At 39.7% G+C, this 22,717-nt stretch overlaps 1 protein-coding gene across 4 annotated transcripts; it reads left to right on the plus strand.

Moving 5' to 3' along the window:
* Positions 1-435: 435 nt before the first annotated feature.
* On the plus strand, positions 436-22,656 carry LOC108618200 (scoloptoxin SSD14). 4 transcript variants are annotated; one of them, XM_089473107.1, is made up of 8 exons: positions 5,581-5,639; positions 7,479-8,120; positions 17,815-18,009; positions 18,625-18,728; positions 19,248-19,794; positions 20,384-20,797; positions 20,858-21,502; positions 21,822-22,656. In XM_089473107.1, the coding sequence occupies exons 3-8, from the start codon at positions 17,873-17,875 to the stop codon at positions 22,321-22,323; spliced, it is 2,349 nt and encodes a 782-aa protein (XP_089329233.1). In that variant the 5' UTR covers positions 5,581-5,639; positions 7,479-8,120; positions 17,815-17,872; the 3' UTR covers positions 22,324-22,656. The 4 variants fall into 4 exon arrangements, with proteins under 4 accessions (XP_017869603.1, XP_017869604.1, XP_089329233.1 ...); XM_018014114.2 differs by lacking the exons at positions 5,581-5,639; positions 7,479-8,120 and adding an exon at positions 436-914; XM_018014115.2 differs by lacking the exons at positions 5,581-5,639; positions 7,479-8,120 and adding an exon at positions 436-914 and having other exon boundaries at positions 19,539-19,794.
* Positions 22,657-22,717: the final 61 nt, after the last annotated feature.

The raw sequence follows: 22,717 nt of genomic DNA on the forward strand, positions 1-22,717 counted from the left end.
TGTAGCGCACATTTCGATTGCTGTTAACTTTTGTTTAGGTTCTTTGATTTGTTTGACTGTTTTCAATGTGAGCACAATGACATGCATTGCCAACTTAATGTGTGTGTGTGTGTGTGTGTGTGTGTATGGGTGTCTATGTGTTTCATTGCCTGCACACAAATACACACACACACCGACACACACATAACTCAGCTCATGAGCAAAGCGCTGCGGCATTTAATTTCCTTCTTTTATTCTTTTTTTTTTTTTTTTTGGTATGTTTATGCTAAGCAATATCAAGAACAGCAACAACAACAACAACATCTAGATAGATCAGCCACGTGGGTGTGAGCATGTGTGTGTGTGTGTGTTTAAATGGGAGTAGTCATTGCTGCTGGCACCGCCGCCGCCGCCGTTTCGGTGGTCTCTGAGCATCCTCAGCGGAAATGGTTATTCAGTCAGAGATGGAACGTCGTGCGCCGAGCTGTGAATTCGCTTGATTCGACCCAAAAATAAAACCCAACCGTAACTAGCAGTTACTGCAATTGCACCTGTTCACGCGTCCAGCAGAGCGCGCGTGTGTGTTTTAATATTTCCTATAAATTTTTGCTCTACCCAGCTAAGCAGCGCAGCGTGTTACCCAACGGGCATATTGGTTTTCGCGTGTGCTCGATTTGTTTTGCATTTTTTTTTTTTTTGTTTTCTGTTTTTTTCTTTTACGCTGCAACACTTGCCACACGGTTAGCGGGAAATTCGGTGCACAGCTGGCGCGAAAATTCATTGGCAATTTGCAACAAGTGCAGCCAACTCCAGCTAATACGCACAGCGTCGAGCAAATTCATTGGCCGGAACAATAACAACAACAGAGCCAAGCAAATGCATTCCACGGCATGCGGCGTCGGCGCCTCAGCCACCAATCTCGCCTCGCTGCAAACGTAAGTCATTCATCATAATATTTCTTTCTCCGATTTCTATATAGCTCTCTCTGCAGAGCTCTCTCGAGTGAGAGACGTAGCAGGAGTTTATTTGCATATAAGCGATATGCACAATATATAGTATACGGCTGTTATAATAAGTATAGATAGAAATAATAGTGGTATATCTTAAGTTTTCTTAAGATGGTATTGTTTAATTTAGCTGTTATATGAGCTGAGTGCCTGACTAGCAGATACCCTAGCCATAGTGCAGAGTGGCAGTTTACATATAAGCTATATTAATGTATACAGTAGAGTCCGGCTATAACGTCGCTTAAGAGACCGTCCCGGTATCACCGGAAGACGCAATAACCAAATAAATTTATCTGGGGAACGCTATAAGCGGCGTCATTATAGCCGTATTTTACTGTATATGAAGTGTTTTATGGAGCTACACAACTGTTTCTTATTAAATGGGGATTACTATGAAGAAAACTTTAAGGATAGTCAATTTTAAATATTTGTAAAAAGTTTCTTTTTTAAATTTTTATTTCATTTGGAATCTGTTATAATGACAACAATGGACAAATTTTGGAATTCGTCTCAGATAGGCGGATGGCTTAAGTTCCAGTGAGCTCAATCCATATAACTACATATACAGTAGAGTCCCGATAATTCGAAATGGCAAGGGGATCCGTTTTTTTTTTTTTTTTCGAATTACACAGAAATTTAAATTATCGATAATTATTGAGAAAGAATTTCATTCAAGGGGATAGAATTTGTTCGATTCATCGCAATTTTCGATTTTTTAGCGGGGTACGAATTATCGAGACTCGACTGTATTTACATTATATCAGTCTCTACGTGGGTAAATATTTTAAAATATTTTATAATTATTTTTATTTATTTATTTATTTTTTTTTATTAATATAATTTTGTTTTTAATAGAAAAATTTACGATTGTTTTTGTACTCTATGATATAATTTTGACTGAAATCGAATACTTTATATGTAAATATGTGAATATGTATGTACTTGTTAGTCTCTGCCACACAGAAGTCTACCACATATACGATGACTTCCTACCTTCAATGGGTCTATGAGTCTATAAATTATGAATGCTATACGATTCCTTCATACATACATATGTATGGATGTATTTATGGATATTTATAAAACTAATATTTATATATTTGATCAATTTTGTAGAGTTCAAGATATGAAAACTCAAAAGGCTTACAAAAAAAAAAAAAAAAAAAAAAAAAAAAAAATCATATTTCTATTTTACATACCAGCCTTATAATATATAAATAGTATTTTTGAATCAGTTTCTCACAATGTACTTGTGCATATGTGTATGTATATATATATATCAAATATATATATTATTGTTAGAGCGTTAAAATGAAAAACACTCCACATTTGCCGAATTCAAGATCTTAACTGAACTCTTTATTGCTTAAAATCCTAGTTCTTATATACCTAACAGAGACTCTTAAAACTACTTCCAGTCACTGGAAGGGTGCATTTTCTCACACAAACAAGTGCCCAGATGTTTACTTAAGTGTCCCTTTTTTTGAATCTTTGGGCCCAGGCTCACGTTACATTTACATATATTAGACGCTGCATTGGTCGCTGCAGCTAAGGGATGACATATTTATTACTTTGTGTCGGATAACGCGCAGGTTATTCGAGTACTGTCTCTATTTTTATTATTATGTATGTTCATGTTTGAACAATTATAAAGGTAAATATTTAGTGAAACAAAAAATAGATATTTCCGATATAAAGATGACTTCAAGGCTTTAGAAATGAGTTCGCTGGATATAAACAAATGAGTTGGTGGAGCAAACTTGTCTACGGCATGGGCATCCCCAGCTGCTGCTGCCAAAGGCCAAAGGCCAAAGGCCCCTCCCCCTCCATTCCCATTCAGGCACAATTGCTGTTAAGGAATTTACTTATAGCCAAGAAATGGCGTTCAATAGACCGCATATAATCCATCAAAGTGCCTCGAAGATAAACAAATGAATAAGGGGAAAAATAGATAGATGCTGTCTGTGTGTGTGTGTGTGTGAAGTAGCAAAAGATGCGTGAATTGTAAACAAATGAGTGGATGCCTCTTAGCTGACTAAGTGTGTCAGACACCACTGAAAATAGTTGCAGGATGATGAACGAGGCGTGAAACGCACAGCGGGATGTGGCAAATGGAAAATGTGGAAAAGTGGAAAAGCGGAAAGACGGAAGAGTGGCAGCCTCACTCACTCATGAGCCACATGAGCCACATGCGCAAGTGGCAAGTGGAGCACTTTCAAAATTGTTTCCTCAACTAATTAATGTGAATTCTAAGTGCAGACACACACACACATACACACACACACAGACACATTCTCACAGTGGCATGCTGAGCAACAGATGTTAAAGGGGGTGCGGCACTCGGCGGATTTGGGCTGCCTCAATGTGTCGGCGTGTTGAGTGTTGTATGCCACCGAATGGTGGCTCATCCAGTCTCAGTTCGATTGGCTCAGCGACAAGTTCAATTACCCCCTCCCCCGACCAGCCACGCCCACGCCCAGTGCAGAGTCTTGCGAATCTTTGTCTTCTCTTTATGGTCTGCCTATGCTAATGCGGCCAAGGGCAGCGCACCCACACATGCACAGACACACTCCCACACACACACGCACACATATGAAGACAGAGACATCAATCAGTTTGTCGCTGTCATCGATGACGTCATTGCGTCGGCGTCAACCGCCAAGAAACCACGCAAAGTTGTTGCACTTGTGGCAGCAACAGTTGCAGTTGCAGTTGCAATCGCAGCACACACACACACACACACTGAGACATACATACATGCATATACAGCATAACTGTGGCGAGCACACACTAAAGAATACCCGTTAACAGGTGTTGCTCATGAAAATATTGGACACCAACTAAAGAATACCCGGTAACAGGCTATACACATGTATGTATGTGTAGCTGTGTTCATGAGAAATGTTGGACATACAGTGTGTCACACACTAGAGAATAAAGTGAAATTAATTCAAACAATTTTAAAAGAATAATATATATGCATTTGTTATACTTATTTATTTAAATTTTGTTGCATTTTTATAAATTATAATTTTCAAACATATTTTATATATTTAAATTTGAACTTATACATGTCTTAACATTTATTTATTTATAATTATTTTATTATGTATTACATCTTTTAAATCTATGTATTTTATATTTTTAATTTATTTATGTACTGTCTTCAATTTAGTTTTAAATAATTTAAAAAAATTTTATTTTAAATGTATTTGTTTATTTCTAATTGTTTTATTACGTATTAACTTTTTCTCTAATTCAATTTAAAATTTTTTGTATAAAACTTGTTTAAATGTATTTATTTATTTATATTTATTTTATTATGTATTAAAATTTGTTATTCATGTTTTAGTTTGTTTTTGCATATTTAATTATTATTATATATTATTATTATTGGTATTTATTTATTTATTTTTTTTTAATTTTTGGATTTAGTTTGTTTACTGAAATAGTAATATCTAATTTAGTGTCTAATAAGAAAGAAACCAAGATTTATTATTAATTTAACTTTGTTATACAGATATACAGTATATATAATATATATAGTCTATATAAGATGTCTTCATAATAGTCTTCATAAAAGTCCATGCAGTATATCCCACGCCAGCTGCTGTCATTTAAAAGGAAAATCTATTTAGCCAGCAGATCCATGGGAAGCGTTTCAATTCAGTCAGTCGAGTGCTTCAAGTGGCGTTGAGGCCATTTGCCTTGCGTTTCGTTTCGTTTAGTTTTCATAATTTGATTCGTATGGCAGGGCATCTGCCAGTCGAGCTAGTTGTTGCCATTTTACGACAAAGCCACAAAGACGGCCCACATCGTTGAGTCGAGTATTCAAAGTGGTTTAATTGATTTGCTGACGCCGATTCGCTGCTGGACGCAGCAACATTAATGGGCCACAGACAATCCAACAGACAGAGAGAGACAGAGAGAGAGAGAGAGAGAGAGAGAGAGAGAGAGACAGACGGGCAGACAAACAGACAGACAGTCCGTCAGATGGGCAATATGAGTGTGTCAAATCACAGTTATTAGCTGCCAGTGCATTGTGCGTGTGTGTGTGTGTGTGTGAGTGTGTGTAACCCCGAGTCATGCCCGCCTGGACAGTGTGATTGAGGTACATCTTCATATGCTGCCCGCTGTGTGTGCAATTTTTGTTGACACACATTTCAATGTTTGCACGCACGACACCAATACATATGTATATGCATATACAAATACATATATAGTCTATACATGTGTGCTGCCCTCTGAGATGCAGCTCGTTATCAACTGGCTGACAGTGAGCGGAAATCTGCATCTCCATACGCCCACCGGCTATGGATGAGCTGCATTGCTGCCGGACGCAATCTGGCAATTACTTATGAGATGCCAACGTCATCGCTCACACGATCAGAAAAGAGATGGAGAGAGAGAGAGAGAGAGAGAGAGAGAGAGAGAGGAGGAGGAGCTATATATACATAGAAAGAGAGAGAGAAAGGGAGAGACGGACAGCGAGAGAGAGAGAGAGATCACTATGATCTACTGTGAGAGATCTCATTTCATTCTGTATTTAAGCTACTCGCCTGGGTAGGGCCACCTCTGTGGCAGGTGTAGTCAATAGACAGACTTTTGGTTTCTCGTATAGCCCGAATGGTGTGTGCGATGCAGCTCTTGAACGTAAATATATATGTTTATTAAAGGCAATTTGTGCCTCTGATGCTTTATTGTCTGTGCTCTGTACAAATGAAAAGCTAATTATTGTGATTATTATTATTGTTGTTGTTGTGGTTGTTGCTGTTGCTGTTGTTGTTGCCTTTGAAATGGCAGCAATAAAATGCAATGCCAAAAGGAAAACTAAACAAGTGGAAATGCATTTATTGCTGGCGGATATTAACGACTGTGCGATACTCGTAAAGGTGTTTGAATTGATTGGGGACGGTAGATAGAGAGAGTGAGAGAGAGATAGAGAGAGTGAGATAGTGAGAGGGGAGGGAGAGACAGAATAAGGGAGAGAATTAAACCTGCAGAGAGAAAGAGATTGAGAGAGTGATGGTATGAGGTAGAAAGGTGCTGATGAAGAGTGGGAGAAGCAAGAGAAGGAGTGACAGAGCGAGAAACACTGAGAGATGTATGAGTGACTGAGCGAGTGCTTGAGAGAGTACGTGAGAGAGCTGGAATATAGGAATATGAGAGAAAAGGCTGGAAGCAGAATAGGGTAGAAAAAGAGAGACTGAATGCCTGAAAGAGAAAAATAATTCAAGATAGACAGATAGAGAGAGAGAGAAAGAGTAAGGTTTAGGGGTAGAGGAAAACTATGTTAAATAAAATAATGAATTTAAGTTTCATAAGCAGGCAAAGTAATACAGCGTTTTGCGATGTCTGAGAATCGCAGAGAAAGGCAATAGATAAACATGTTTTTTATCCTAAGAAAATCAGTCTAGATTTCTCAACATACATGCATGCATATATGCACACATACATCCATGCATACATACAAATACATACATAGAAAATCCATCAATCAACAATTTTTCGCAATATTCGGCAAAAACTTTTGAAAATCATAAAAAGAATAAATAGAATTCCAATTTTCAATTTATCCATAACATGTATTTTCCATTTACGAGCAGAAGAAGAAAATAACACTCTGCTCTAAATGGTTTTTTCCCATTTGGGGTCTCTCGCAGCATAATTAAATTAGTTGGTTAACTTGACATGGGTTGACTTTTGGGCTTAAAGACCAGACAGAAATGCCAAGTAATGGGAGGGGGAAAGAGAGCGTGCGAAAGCATAAATAATTTATGGAACTGCTGCTGATATGCCTAGTTCAAGTGAGATATCTGTTGCCTCACTTGTAAGATCTCAGCCTGATCCATAGACTCTTGGCTTCTGCTCCTAATTATGCTGATCCAGAGACTTGGAGCCATTCGCTGATTGCTTTTCAATTTGGCAAACTTTGATAATCGTTGAAACCGTTCTATTGTAATACTCCATCATATGATGATGATGATGATGATGTAATGGCAGTCTATTTGAGTTACGGCGAGGGGGCGTGGCCGGGTCGGTAACTGGGCCTGGCTTTGCTTTAGTATTTTTTGATTTTTGCTTTTGCTTTTGCTTTTGTATTTTGTCATCAGCTTTATCAACTTGTCGCTTCACTTTATGTATCTATTTTTGTGTGTCACTGTCAACAAATTGCTTTTAATGGCCGGTTGGGTGGCTCAGCCGTTCCATGGCTACAGCTACCCACCCACCCACCCACCACCCACCAGCCAGCCAACCACCGGCCACCCATCGTCTATTTACTATGCGAGTCCCCAACCCAAAATACCCGCCATCAAAGTTCGGTTTGGTTCGATGCGAGTCGGCTTCGTGTGACAATCACGGCCTATGTCCATTGGGGCCGCCTAATTTTTGTGATTTCCGCACGACAGCAACAGCAACAACAACAACAACAGCAGCAGCAGCAGTTTGCACTGCAACAACAACAGCAACAACAATAACAATATATTTCAGCAACAGCGTCTGACGAAGTGCCTCGGCCTGACGACTCACATTAAATGCCGCCGCCGCCTCCGTCGTCGTCGTCGCCGTCGTCATCGCTGCTGCCGTCGCCGTCGACGCAGCCGTCGCCGCAGACGCGGCCGCAACGCGTCCCGTTCTTAATTCAGTTGACCAGCAGCCAGCGCTGCGACGAGACACGCGACTAAAAAATATATATATCAAAAATAAAAAATCATTAAAAAGCAAATCAACAAAAATAAAACAAAACAACAAATTGCACATATGAATTAATAAAAATAAATAACAAAAAAAATAAATAAATAAATAAATAAAATAAATAAATAAAATTGAAAATTATAGAGAATTATCCGATCAGATATAGACTCAAAATTATAGAGCGTGCAACACGTTAAAAAAAGTACAAAAAAAAAGAAAAAAAAAAAAACAACAAAAATTCAAAATTCAAAACTGAAAGCAATACAAAAGAATAAATAAATAAAAGGAGAACGAAACAAATTTCACGCGTTTTCTGTGCGTTTAGAAAACGCGCGCGTTTCTCACGTGTTTTTCTTTTACTTTTTTTTTTTGGTTTTTTGTTTTTTGATTGTTTCGTTCGCTCAGTTTCCAGTGCAAGAGGAAAGAATTTTGAAAGAGGTGAAATATGAATTTAAATACACATGTCTTCTATATATATATATACGAATGAGATATTCAAGCACATGTACATATATAATGTATACATACATATATATGTATATATTGTAATTTATTTATTTTTGTTTTTTGTTGTATTTTGTGCGTGTGCGTAACGAATGCAAAAGTTTGCTGCGTTGCGATTATGTTGCTATGTTGCTATGTTGCTGATGCTGCTGCTGCTGATGCTGCTGCTGCTGCTGCGTGTTGGCCCGGCATCGGCGTTCGACTAGACGCCAGGTTCGCCCACCTAAAACGCAAACACGGCCAACACAAATAGCGACAAACGTTGGCGGCCCAACAACAACAGCAGCAACAACAACAATGGCAACAAGTCCAAGTCCAAGTCGAAAAAGATATATATATATACATATATATGTATATATATTTATATTTCTATGTTTATACACATATATATAGTCAAGATATACGCAATGCCCATTAGGGCACAAACACTATCTCTAGTAGTAGTAAAAGCGTCTAACCGCCCGACCCCTCACAGCCCCCACCCCAGCCCCCTCCGCATCGAGAGCAACAGGCGAAGAGCAATTTGGTTGCTGTTGTTGCTGCCTCTCGCCTGCCGCTGCCAATAAATAAATAAGCAGCTACGACGAACGAAACAAATAGAATAGTCAAAATAAAAACAAATATGAAAAAAATTAAAAAATAAATACCAGACGCCAGATGAGCAAAAAAAAAAAAAAAAAAAAGAAAAGAGCAACAGAAGCAAAGCAAGGAGAGGAAAGAAAACACTTGTTGAGATTGTTGCATTTCAATATGTTCGCAACAATGCATAAATATGTCTATATAAGATATAAGCCAGAGTTGAAATGGATGGCAAAGGAAATCCGGTTTGTGTGCGAAGGAAATAGAAGTTCTTGCTATGCCAAATATGAAACACTTTTAGGAAATGTATCAGGTTCTTCAAGTTCCATAGCCATACATACACACATACATGCATACATAGTCGAACCTTTAGCCTTTAGTACAAAATGCAGAGGCGAAGAGTTGAGAGAGTGTCTGGCTCTTGTAGGCACATATTTAATACACAGAACATAGTCCAAACGGGTATATTAGTTTTGTAAAAAGAAAAACAGAGAAATATTTATATATATGTATATACGTTCCTGATTACCAACAACAGCCGATTCCATTCAGCTTTGTCGCTTTGTCCATGTCGGCATCAGCTTAAGACTTTTCTGGAGCAACTAAATAAATTTCTTAAGAAATCATTGAAATTTGCCTCAATCATCAAGACAGTAAAACACTTGTCAAGAATCAAGTTGTTGTTTCAGCTGTAGAACTATGAACGAAATTGTTTCTATGGGTATCTAGCTAGAGCTAAGCATTCAGGCAACAAATCTTAACTGCACGTATATCAATTATATATATAAAATACAGTCGAGTCTGGATAATTCGTACCCCCAAAAATCGAAAATCGCGATAAATTGGAAAAAAAAATAAATAAATAAATCTATTCCCTTGAATAAAGCTCGTTCTCAATAATTCTCGATAACTTGAAAATCTGTAAAAAACTGATCCGTTTGCCATTTCGAATTATCGGGATTCTACTGTACATGTATATACACTATATGTTCCTCACTTGCTGATTAGAGATTGCAAGACAATGCCCAAAACCTATATACTCTTTTGGTTTGTTAGGCAACTATAAGAGAATATATAAAATATTAGTAAGAAATAGATAATCTTAAGAATACGTAAATATACATGGTATCTAGATATATATGAAATATCTAATAGATGGAGGCATAGATTGTAAACCATTGTCGAAGGCCCATATTAGCACTCTATTGAGAGAGCTAGTATTTGAGTGCCTAATAAGTATTAGTGATACGGGAGAAGTCTGCATATGTAGAGGAGCATAATAGATATAAAACTATAAACATCTTATAATCATGCTAAAAGTAATATAATACATTACGAGTATTCTCTTTGACAGACTTTCCGTATAAGAATATGCGTATAAGGTAATATAAGAACATACGTATAAGATAACAATTAGACATAAATTTGTAAAGGGTATTCAAACTTCATTAAAGAATCGTTTAGGTTTGGAGCTCTGTACGATTTCTTAGATTATGTCACTCATATATGAAAATTAATCAAATTAATAGGCAATGGAATATGCCATATAATATATATACCACATATACTTATACATATATGATGATAATATGCTGCACAAAATTGATAAGTTTCAGTTTTTGAGCTGATCTTTCTATTGCTAATTTGACACAGCATAAATTGATTTGGTTTATCTGCGGCTGTTGCTGCGGCTGCTGCTGTTGTTGTTGTTGTTGCTGTTGTTGTTGCTGCTATCTAAATGCGCGCTGCTGCCGCCGGCTGCCGCTGATAAGGCACTGCGCCACAGACTCAGCATGCAAATGTTGCTGCCGTGACCGATGCTGCTGCTGCTGCGACTGCGACGGCGATGGCGACGGCGACTGTTGCTGCTGTGTCACGACAGCAACATATTGTGTATGATTGTCAAAGCTGAGGGACAACTGTTTGCTATCACAGTGCTAGCCAGCGGCAGGCCATTCAATCTGCCTTTATCAACTCACTCTCACTCTGTGTGTGTGTGTGTGTGTGTGTGTATCTGTCATTATCAAAGCAAAAAGTCGAGCGACAGCAACTTGAGTGTCAATTGTTAGCTCAAATCTCGGATATACTTTTGAATGGCAGCCACTTAATGGCCAGAGCTGCATCTCAGCAACAGCAACAACAACAACAACAACGACAGTAACAACAGCAACAGCTACTTGGAAGTAAAACTCGCAATAACAACAGTTAAATCAACGTATGTGTGTGTGTGTGTCGTAGTTATAGCTAAACGGCATCTCCGGTGGCATTCGGGGATCATCATATCGCTGATTGCTGACAACTTAATCAAGAACATTTGAGTATAACAATCTAAGGCATTCTCTAAATATAACACATAGTGTCTATATGGTCATCTACAGGCTGGATGCTGCTGTCAGCTAATAAGTCTCAATGTCTCTATATGCGTGACACACACACACACACACACACACACACACACACACACACACACACACACACACACAGAGTGAGACAATGAGAAAGAGAAAGAGAGGGAGACGAAGAGAGACGACGGAGCAACTGATCATAGCCGCTATATATAATCATATTTTTCTGTATTTGCCAGTTGGCCCTGAACTTTGTTGGGTGCGCTCAATTTGCACTGTCACGAATGTTGCGAATGTGTCAAAATGGGATGCTGGCACGCAAATCTCTCAGATCAATGCAAGATCTTTGTCTCAGCACAGCACAGCACAGCAGAGCAGAGCAGAGCAGAGCACAGCAGAGCTCTCTCACACTCTAGATGCACAGCAGTTGTCTGGATATGCACGACCCGCAGCCTAGTTCCCAGCCAGAAGCCTTTGTGATCTACACGCACGTCTAGTTTTCATTCGGCTACCCGGCTTGAGATTTCACTCAGCTCTCTGTTGATCCTCTAATGTGTTTTGTTTTTATTTATTTATTTTTATTTTATAGTTTTTCTTAGTTATTTCTCCAATTCCATATTCTGTTGCTATTTATAGGTGTCCACAATTTGTGTCATATTTATAGACAGAGTCCGAATGTAGATTTCGCTGATTTGATTTTCTGTCAGTGTACGGAGGGGGGCTTCGCTGTGCTGATTATTCAATTGCTTTGTAAATCTTTATTCGTATTTAGTGTGTCAGTTTTATGATTACCACAAACACGTTGATTGAATACTTTATTCATATTTATTTATATACGAAATTGCGATCTTGATTATCTAAATGACTTAGGAGCCACAGCTGAAAAGCTTCCCAGATGAATTGCTCTGCACTTGCATAGCTGACTCTGGCAGATACAGTTATGTGCATACGAATTTATTTGCATGTATGCTTGTTATCGATTATAATTGAAAATCGAAAAATATCTCAAAGCCTGAAGTATTTTTATCTATAAGTGCGAAAAATATTCTAAAATTTAGAGTAACAATTTCGAATATAGTAAATACAACCTTAAATTGCTGATATTAACAATATTTATCGATAACAATGCTACTAAGATCAACTTCATCGTTAGGCTCGAAAGTTGAACGAAACCATCTATTGATATCAGCTATCGATATTTAACATACGTTATCGATAACTAATGTCTATCGAAAATCGAAATTCGCCGCGCATGATAACATTTGATCGAAAAACATAAAATAATTTAATAATCGATTAACCTTAACAGTAATCGATATTCCATCTAAGTCGACATCCCTCATCTAAGTCGAATTATGTTCGCCAAATATAAACCTTACATTCGTAACATCTAAATTCGCAAAATGTGATCGCGGTTTCCTTGATATCATTTATCGATACAACATATCGTTCGACAAGCGAAATCGCTTAATTCGATAAAAGCGACAACAGAAATATGAAAACATTTACAATAATTAACGCCAATCACGAATTTAGCAAATATTTTCGACTATATGTCTCTATGGGGGAATCGGATAATAAATTATATGGCCAGCCCATCATATATGGCAAAGCCACATACTACATATATCGACGCTGGCCCTTGGCGAAATCTTTTGCCTAATTTGATGTGCAAACATTTGACAAATTTCAAACTTTCAATCGGGCATAAAATAATCGAAGGTCGAGCCCAAAGCTCCGACTATCGCCGGGAGAGCATAGATCATGGAGACATGGGTCGAGTTTCCCCAGCAAAACGTTTGGGCAATTAAATAAACAATTTGACGCAAATACATTAAAATGCATGAAGACAAATCAAGCGAGCAAATAAATCAAATAAAGCAAAGGGCAGGCGACGGAGCGAGGGGGTGAGGGGGACGAGGGGCGCTCGCACAGTTTCGGAGATATCAATTCCAAAAATAAACAATCCAATTGAGCTGCGACCTCAGACAGGCAGACTGACAAACGGACGGACGGACGGACGGACGGACGGATGGACGGATGGACGGACGGACGGATGGACAGAGAGACAGATGAGCTGCAATGCCACACATATTATTTATGTGCAACAAGTGTAGAAAAAAAAAAAGCAAACATAAAAAACGAACAACTGCAATTTGCATTTATTATTATTATTGTAGTAGTAGTTGTTGTTGTTGTTGTTGTTGTCGTTGCTTAACTTATGCACTTGCCCATGCGTACAAATATTCTAATTGTTGCGACTGTCTAAGTCTGACCCCAATGGCTATTTAACCAGACCAGCTCCATCACATGCAACGACCATGCCTAAGGCTTGCACTGGTAGCACACAGCTGAGATACCCTATAAAATTGCATTTTGTATTTGATAGGAGAATATCGTATTCGTAGACAACAAGAATATTTACTCTACATTCACATATAACGTTTAGATATACATATCTTTATGTATGCTGTCTATTATTTGTATATGTTATAAGTAGAGTATAAATAAGTATTATAATATATTATTATTAAAAATATTATTAATTTAAAAATGATTATATTCATTTATAAATATATTTTTTGTCCCCTTGTCATTGCAATCCCCTTTAAGTCTTTAAGGAGTTATGCCAACATTTTTTTCCTTAAATTATTATACTTTGAGCTCATTGAAATGGGTATCAAGATTTTATAAAACTGCATGTATGGAGGCGTGGCATAAAGTATATACATACATAAAGTATATACATATATTCTTAATCAGGACGATTGGCCTCCTCGCAATAAGCAGGGCAATGTTCTGTCTTTGCAATATGATTCTATTTATTTTAATGTAAAATCTCCGCTTTGGGATTAACTCGTTTACCGATAAGGTTCTCCAGGGAACCGCGTAAACTGTTTTATTTTCAACAGAACTTTTAAGCTTTAACTTTTTCTGCATTTATAAACACACATGAACGCGTCTCGGATCATTTGGGGCTCAATTTAAAATTATACATATGTTAGACCAAATTTATTGTAAAGATTAAAGTTAAGTGAATTCACGCATTATAAAGTGGTAATTGCTCCCTGGAGTAGTGCAAGGAGAGAGCAACACATGCTTAGATCGACTCAGCTTATAGTCATGATCATTTATGGTGTGTGCCACGCCCCCTTCTGCCTGTTACATACAGTTTAACAAAAGCAGTATACCCCGCATTTTCGCATTTTCAAGGGGCTCAGCAAAAATTTGAGACGCCAGAGTTGAGGAAGTCGATAAAGGCGGTTCGGATGAAAGCGTTGGGCGTAAATCAAATTGTTGTTAAATATATATGCATATATGACATACATACGTATTACATACATATACATATACTCTATGTAGATTAATTAAATGCTTTGATAGTGGCCAACCGACAGACCGCAGAGAGCAGAGAGCAGAGAGCGCAGAGCAGCTGGGCACACCCAATTATTCCCTTGACCAATTGGCCACGCCAGGCACGTATCGCAGCTAATCATCATGCCCATCAAAATAATAATAGTTATGATGATGACAGCCCTGGTAGTGCTACAGCCGGACAATGTGTAGAGCACGGACTGGGATTTGATTTTTGGAACTCGACAGCGGCTTTCGCGCTGCTTGCCAAACTTGGCCGAGGCGCTGCGCACGCGCCACATGCAGACGGCGGCCGTGCGGGGGGAGGGCAGTCGGTGTATGCCAAAGCCGAACTGGCGCAATCCATGTGAGATGCATGCAAATGTGGCTTGGCGTATTCCTAGCCATCAATGTCCACATATCTGCATGCAGGCATCGTGTACATCAGTGCCGCCCATCAATGACACAGATGGCCATCATTAGTGGCTAATGACCAAATGCGAGCAGACTCTACTTTCCGAGCGCCCCTGCCACTGAGCACATTCCTGGCCTTTGATCTGTTTTCCTCTCTGGCCTTGTCTCTGTGTGCGTGTGTCTCTGTCCAGCTTTCTACTAATTGCTCAGCGTGCTTCCTTTGACTCTGACTCTACCTTTTCCTCCGACTCTTCTTCTGCCCCTACCGATTCGCTTATAAACATTTTCTCGTTCTTTTTGGCTGTATCCTTTATCTCCAGCCTCTTCTGGACTTTCTTTTATGTCTCCATCGATTTCTCTTTTTTTTCTAATTCTTTCAAATTATTTCTCTTTCTTTCTTTTTCACTCTTTTCTATATTCTCTCTCTCCCTCCCTCGCTTTCTCTTCCTTTTTCGCTTTCCTCTTTCTCTTTTTTCTTCTTCTCTCTTCCCTTCTCCCTTTGCTTTTCATTCTGTTTCAATTTCTTTTTCTTTCATTCTCTCTCTTTCATTTTCTCATGTTACCCCTTCTCCCTCTGCTTCTGCTTTTGCTTCCTTTCCTCCTTCTTTTTCTTCTATTTATATATCTACTTTTTCTTCTTCTTCTTCTTCTCATTCTCCTTCTCTTTCCCTTTCTCCTTCTTCTATTTCTGTGTCATCTTCTTCTTCTCCCCCTTCTCCTTCTACTTCTCTTTCTCTTTGTTCTATTTATATTTCTTCTCCTTTATTACTTCTCCTTCCGTTTGTCTTTCTCCTTCTCCTTCTCCAACTCCTTCTCCTAATTGCCTAATTGCCTCTCTGAGTCTCGCTCCCACTCCACCTCCTTCAGCCACTGCCTCAGGCTCGGCCCGTGCAATCTCTTATGGGTCTTTGGTGTGGTCGCTCACTCATTTTTTATAGCTGCACGGAGGCGGCGACGGAGTCGTAAACCCAAATTGCAATCCACATGCCTCCAAGTAATGCTCGGTAATTGTGGCGTGTGCTACGCTTCTTTCTCTTTCTGTTGTTTGCTCTGTCGTTGTTGCCTCTGCTGCTGCTGCTGCTGCTGCTGCTTCTGTTGTGGTTCTTTTGTTGCTGCAGTTGCTGCGGACGAGGCCCAGGCAGCTATTTAACAAAATGAAATGAAATTAAAATGCAGTTGACCTAAAAATAGCCAAATAGCCAGGCTAGACTAGGCCAACAGCACAAATTGCTAGCGACCCACTAAAGATTACTTAAAAACAATTACAAAATATATACATTGCATGCATGCGGTATACATATGTACATATGTATGTATGACATATGATATGTGGCTTACGATGTATGATATATGGCATACTCTCTGTAAGCACGCTGATTGATGCATTGCACAAAATTTAAGCGCATCGATTGCACTTTTCATTGTATTTCGAATAGCTCACTTTATAGGTATATTTATAATCGAGGGTGGTCTGAGAAATTGTCGAGTTGATTGTGATAAATCAAATAAATTATAGAACCAATTGACTTAGAACTAGAAACTATATATGTTAAAAGAAGACATGTTTAACGATGGGAATAAATATCAATAAATTAAAAAGGAATAAAGAAGTAGAAAGGGTCTCAGGAGCACCCTGAATGTCTTATAAAACATATATTGGGGAAAAAACCACACACAACTTAGAACTAGAAACTAATTAAGAGAAAATATTTTTAATTATGGGAATAAATGTCAATAAATTCAAAATTAAATAAAAAATAAAAATAAAAATAAAAATAATAATAAAAATAAATAAATAAATAAAGGGTTTCTGGCGTACCCAGAATATCTTAAAAACATTATAATTGATTTGAATCGAAATCTATTAAAAATGTATCAATTCCAATAGCTTCTGCTGTTAACATCTGCTTTAACAGCGTGTGTTAGGTGTTAACAGCAGTCGCTTAACATAAGCCATATATACCCAACGGTACCCTAATGTGGTTCTTGTCGTGCCTGTCGTGACACGCCCGCTGAGTGCAGATGTCAATAATAACATTGTTGTCCGGGTCATGTGAGGGCAAAGGTGATGACTGTGAGTGCCACCGATTTGATGCCCGTGCCACACATCAAATACGGCGGCAATTAACCCAATTTACTAGCCAACAATCTCGCGCACGCTCGCCAACGTCTCTGCCTCTGCCTCTGCCTCAGCCTGTGTCTGTGTCTGTGTCTGCATCTGTGTCGCCCCGGCCCCCGCTCCGTGGCCTGTCAATCACAACATTCAATTATAGTTATGGACAACTCGCAACAAACTGCAGCATGCCAGTAAGTTGCAAGCGGCGACGTCGGCGTCGGCGTTGGCGTTGGCGTTGGCGTCGCTGTCTGACCCATTTGTGTTGCACGCACACAGCGAGCTGGAGCGAGCTTGAGAAAAATGGCAAATGGTTGGGGACACACCCACATAGACACATGCAACCGCAGCAACTACAACAACAAAGCGACGCTGACGCCGACGACCGCATCCTGCCATCAAAGTTGCCGGCAACGTCGCTGCTGCCAATGACGCAGGCAGCGGGCGTTGTTGTTGACGTCGCGTCGCGTCGCGTCGCGTCGCTTGTGCAGCGCTCAGTTTGCCTTGGGACGCGTGTTAAATCTGTTGCATATCAACGAGCTGCGCCATTAACTGTTGCATACTCCACAACGTGCGCCGCCTGTCATTTCCCGTTATAGTTGCAGCAGCGCTTAGCTGAAGCTCCACTCAAGTGCTCGTCCCTCAACAGCCAATGAGCTGAAACTAGTTTCCAATATTGCGTAGTCACAAATCGTAAGTGCTTAAGTGTGTGTGACTGCTAGAATTTAGACAGGAATGTGAATCAAGCTCTATTCAGATATTTCAACTATCTCTCTCTATCTCTCTTTTTCTGTTTCTTGTTTCTTTTTCGCTTTCTGAACAGCAACATCAGCATCAACAGCAGCGCAGCAGCAACAGCAGCCACAGCGGATGCTCACAAGATGGTTCACCACAGCAACGACGATGCCATGAACAAAATTCCACTCAAGTCCTCCAACGGACTGGACGACGAGGAGAAAAATGGCGACGAGCTGATCCAGGATACAGCCGCAGCCGAAGAAGCGCGGCGCGAACAGATGTAAGTGCAATGGGCCGAACTAAGATTTGGCTCAAATTTTAAGGCAATTGATACTTTATATATTAGGCTATGAGAGAGAATTGGAATTTCTAATGCTGTCGACGAAGCTTCGTCTGGGCATGGCCCATCTGATTTCAGTTTCAGATTTGGAAGCTGAAAAATGTAGTATCAAAATTCACTCCAGGCTATAAATCAATTAAATAAAAAGATATGGGCAAGTTTAGCAATTTTGTAGTCGCAAAATTGTAGCATACTTTTCAGGGCAGCAATTTTTAATGTAATATATACATGTGTACAGTAGAGTCTTGATAATTCGTTAACCGCTAAATCGAAAATCGCCGTAAATTGCAAAAATTCTATTCCCTTGAAGGAAATTCGTTCTTAATAATTCTCGATAATTTGAATTTCTGTATAAATAAAAAAAAAATAAATAAATAAACAGATTCCCTTGCCATTTCAAATTATCGGGACTCCACTGTATATACATTAATCGTGTATCAATATTATTATTCTTAAACTAGAATTTGTATTATAAAAATATAAACATGAATGCATATGCATCTATATAGAAATATGCAATCTATATTTAGTTTATGGACTTTTCTGCTTTTGCAGGCGGGCCAATCTGTTGGCCTGGATGAAAAAGTTGACAATTGGCCTCATCTGCTTCATTGGCATCGCCCTGATAAGCTATGTGATCATCAGCCTGTGCTTGAGCGGTAAGTTCGCATCATAGCCAATTGAGCAACAATGGCCCGATTCACATCTCTAACCACTCACTCACCAAATGCCTACTAATTTGTACACACACACATACACACACAAACACACACACGTACACACGTGCACACACACACACACATGGCCAACTGCACAGACATACATACGTGAATAGAAAAAAGAGTGCCATGTATGTGATTGTTGCGAGTACAAGAACAAGAGCAACAGAGCAACAGAGAGACAGCAACACAGCTTCAGCTTCAGCAATACAAACGAAAAATATGTTGCCTAGTTAGATGCTTTGCATGCCTTTGTCATTCGATTCATTATCCTCCAATGCACCACGGCACCCACCCGTAATGTTATCTTCTTCTTCTATTGTGGCACGAAAAAACAAAATCAAATAAATACAAATGCAAATGTATTGACAACAAACTCTTACACCTTAACTTACTAAACAACAACAACAACAACAATTGCACCGACAACAACAACAACTGCAACAACAACATCTAAAGACTGGTCCAAGTCGGCGAGAATCACCAACAGCACAGTTGCCAAAGCAACAACGCCAGCACCAGCTGCAATTGTTGGCAGCAGCACAGCAACAGCAGCAACGGCATTCACAGATGATGTTGCCGAAGCCGCACCATCCACACCATCACCACCACCACCACCAACAACAACAACAACAATAAGAACAACTAGCACTACAACAACAACAACAGAAAGCACACCAACAACAACAACAACAACAACACCAAGCAATCCAAGCACAAGCCACACACTTAAACCATTTAATTCAACAGATGAGCAATCGCTGCCACCGGCATCGGTGTCCGACAGCAGCAACATGGAAGCGACAACAACAACAACAAGTGAGGAAATCGCAGTAGCTGGACCAGCTGTAGCCGCCTCCACATCGCCAACCACACCACCGCCCTCGACAGCACCGATACTGGATGACGCCGACGCCAAGAGCAAAAAGGAATTCTCATCCAAATTGGGCGTCTATCAGCATGCGGCCGTTTGCTCGGATACGGATGCCTGTAGTCAGATTGGCAGGTATAATATCTTATTAGTGTTACAAGTATTATTATTGTTGTTATTATTGCCATTTTCATTATCATTATCATTATCATTATCATTATCATTATCATTATCATTGCATTATCATTGTCATTGTCATTGTCATTGTCATTGTCATGGTCATTGTCATTGTCATTGTCATTGTCATTGTCATTGTCATTGTCATTGTCATTGTCATTGTCATTGTCATTGTCATTGTCATTGTCATTGTCATTGTCATTGTCATTGTCGTTGTCATTATCATTATCATTATCATTATCATTATCATTGTCATTGTCATTGTCATTATCATTATCATTGTCATTGTCATTGTCATTGTCATTGTCATTGTCATTGTCATTGTCATTGTCATTGTCATTGTCATTGTCATTGTCATTGTCATTGTCATTGTCATTGTCATTGTCATTGTCATTGTCATTGTCATTGTCATTGTCATTGTCATTGTCATTGTCATTGTCATTGTCGTTGTCATTGTCATTGTCATTGTCATTGTCATTGTCATTGTCACTGTCATTGTCTAACAATCTCATAAATCAATGAATTAATTTTGTCTCATTATCATCAGCAACATATTGGAGAGGAATGGCAGCGCTGTAGATGCAACCATTGCCACAATGCTGTGCAATGGACTGCTGACCTCACAAAGCATGGGCATTGGCGGTGGCCTAATAATGAATATCTATCATCGAGAGTCTCAACAAGGCTATCAGATCGATGCGCAGGCCGTGGCGCCCTATGCTTCCCATCAGAAGATGTTCGATAAAGATGCCAATGCCTCAATTTTCGGACCGCTAAGCATTGCAGTGCCTGGCGAGGTGATGGGCTATCATTTGGCGCACAAACGCTTTGGCAAGCTGCCATGGCGGACTCTAGTGGAGCCTTCTCTAAAAATTTGCGAGACTGGATATCGAATGAGTAACCATCAGGCGTCGAAGGTGAAGATGATGTGGTCCTATATCAAGGATAATTTGCAGTATCAGTAAGTACATGTCGCTAGATCTAATGAGATAGATAGATTATCAAGCAAACTTCATCGTAGATCCGTTTTTCTGAATGAGGAAACGGGAGAGCACCACCAGGAGGGAGCATTGCTGAAACCACCGGCAAAACTGTGCAACACGTACAAACTACTAGCGGAAAATGGGCCAATGGACTTTTACAACGGCACCGTGGCTCAAATGCTGGCCGAGGATCTGAAGGAGCTGGGCAGCATTATAACACAAGACGATTTGGATACATACACGGCCGATTTGCGTCTGTCCGTCACCATGCCACTGGGCAACGACACTCTGTATGCCGTGCCGCCGGTGAGCAGTGGATCTGTCGTCGCTCACATACTGGGCATTCTCGAGGGCTTTAATTTCACACGGGCCGACTTGGCGGATGATGAGTCCTACGCTCTGACCATACATCGGATTACGGAGGCGCTGAAGTTTGGATTCGCACATCGCCCAGAGCTGGGCGATCCGCGTTTCAATGACATTCGCGAACTGGTCAGCCAGCTCACCAATCCCCAATATGCAGCTCAGCAGCGCGCTAAGATCAATGACAACCAAGTGCTGGGTAGCCCGCAAGATTACGGTGCACTGCTTAGCTCCGAAGAAGATCCGTATGGCACCTCATCCTTTGCTGTGCTAGCGCCGAATGGCGATGCCGTTGCCGTGACTAGCTCCATCAACAATTAGTGAGTATTAGCGTTAACAGTAGATGCTCATTCTGCTCTAGCGCCATCTAACGTTCATTACATTACCACTTATATTGCCATTCGCAATAACGATCGACAACTGCAATAGCTATCGCCCTGAAATAGTATCGATAGTACGGTGCAGCTTTGGGCGATTATACAGAGTGGCATTGAGAGATGTTGCCAAATTGAGTAATTCAAATCTATGGCGCGCTTTCACTTCTAGGTGAAACCTTTGCTAGTCGTGCTACTCTTGAGTTACTTTAGTATTCTCGTTTTTTGTGGTTAATATTGAATTTCTTTTTTTTATATTTTTCAGCTTTGGTTCCAGTTTGATTGGACCCCGCACTGGCATTATCTTAAACGATTGCATGAACGACTTTTCCGTCAAAGAGAATATATTCAATCTGCCACAGTCGCAAGCAAACACAATAGATTTACACAAGCGCCCCATGTCGTCGCAGTCTCCAATGCTGCTTGCGGATCGAGATGGCAATATCCGTCTAGCAATTGGAGCTGCCGGTGGCACCAAGATAGTGGGAGGCATAGTCGAAGTGGCCGCCCGCTTTCTATGGTTCGGCGAAGACCTGAAGACGGCCGAGGATGCGCCACGGTTTTACAATCAGCTATTTCCCAATGTTCTCCAGTACGAAAACGGAAAGTTCTCAGAGAATGTGCTCAGTCTGCTGCGGAAGCGGGGGCACATTCTTAAGCCATTGTCCCAGAAAGCCTCTTCCGTGGTCTGTGCCATCGGCCGCAATGCGACAGCGATCTATGCAAATGCCGATGGACGCAAACAGGGCGGTGTTGGTGGATTCTAAAGGGAAGCATGCATACACACACACACACACACATACACACACACTCATACACGCATAAACAAACACTAGCGTATCGTTCAAGTGAGATTAGTTTGAAGAGAATATTAAAACAGAAAAGAAGAAAGCGAAGCGAGAAGTGAAGGCGAAACGAATGTGCAAGTAAAAGTATTTAAGCTAGCTATGTCTTTTTTACATATATATATATATATATCGTATGTATATCGTATGTTATATAAATTTATATGCTACCTACAACTACCTTATACAATAATAAATCAAAAACCGCAACTTTTTTTTTCGAAAAAATAAATGAAATACCAAAATATAAACAGACGTAATAAAATCTCTTCATAAGAATACTTTGGTCATCATCAATTATTCTAGATTCTAGATT

Source organism: Drosophila arizonae, chromosome X (assembly GCF_054131065.1).
Source record: "Drosophila arizonae isolate 15081-1271.41 chromosome X, UAZ_ARI_1.0, whole genome shotgun sequence".
Lineage (NCBI taxonomy): Eukaryota > Metazoa > Arthropoda > Insecta > Diptera > Drosophilidae > Drosophila > Drosophila arizonae.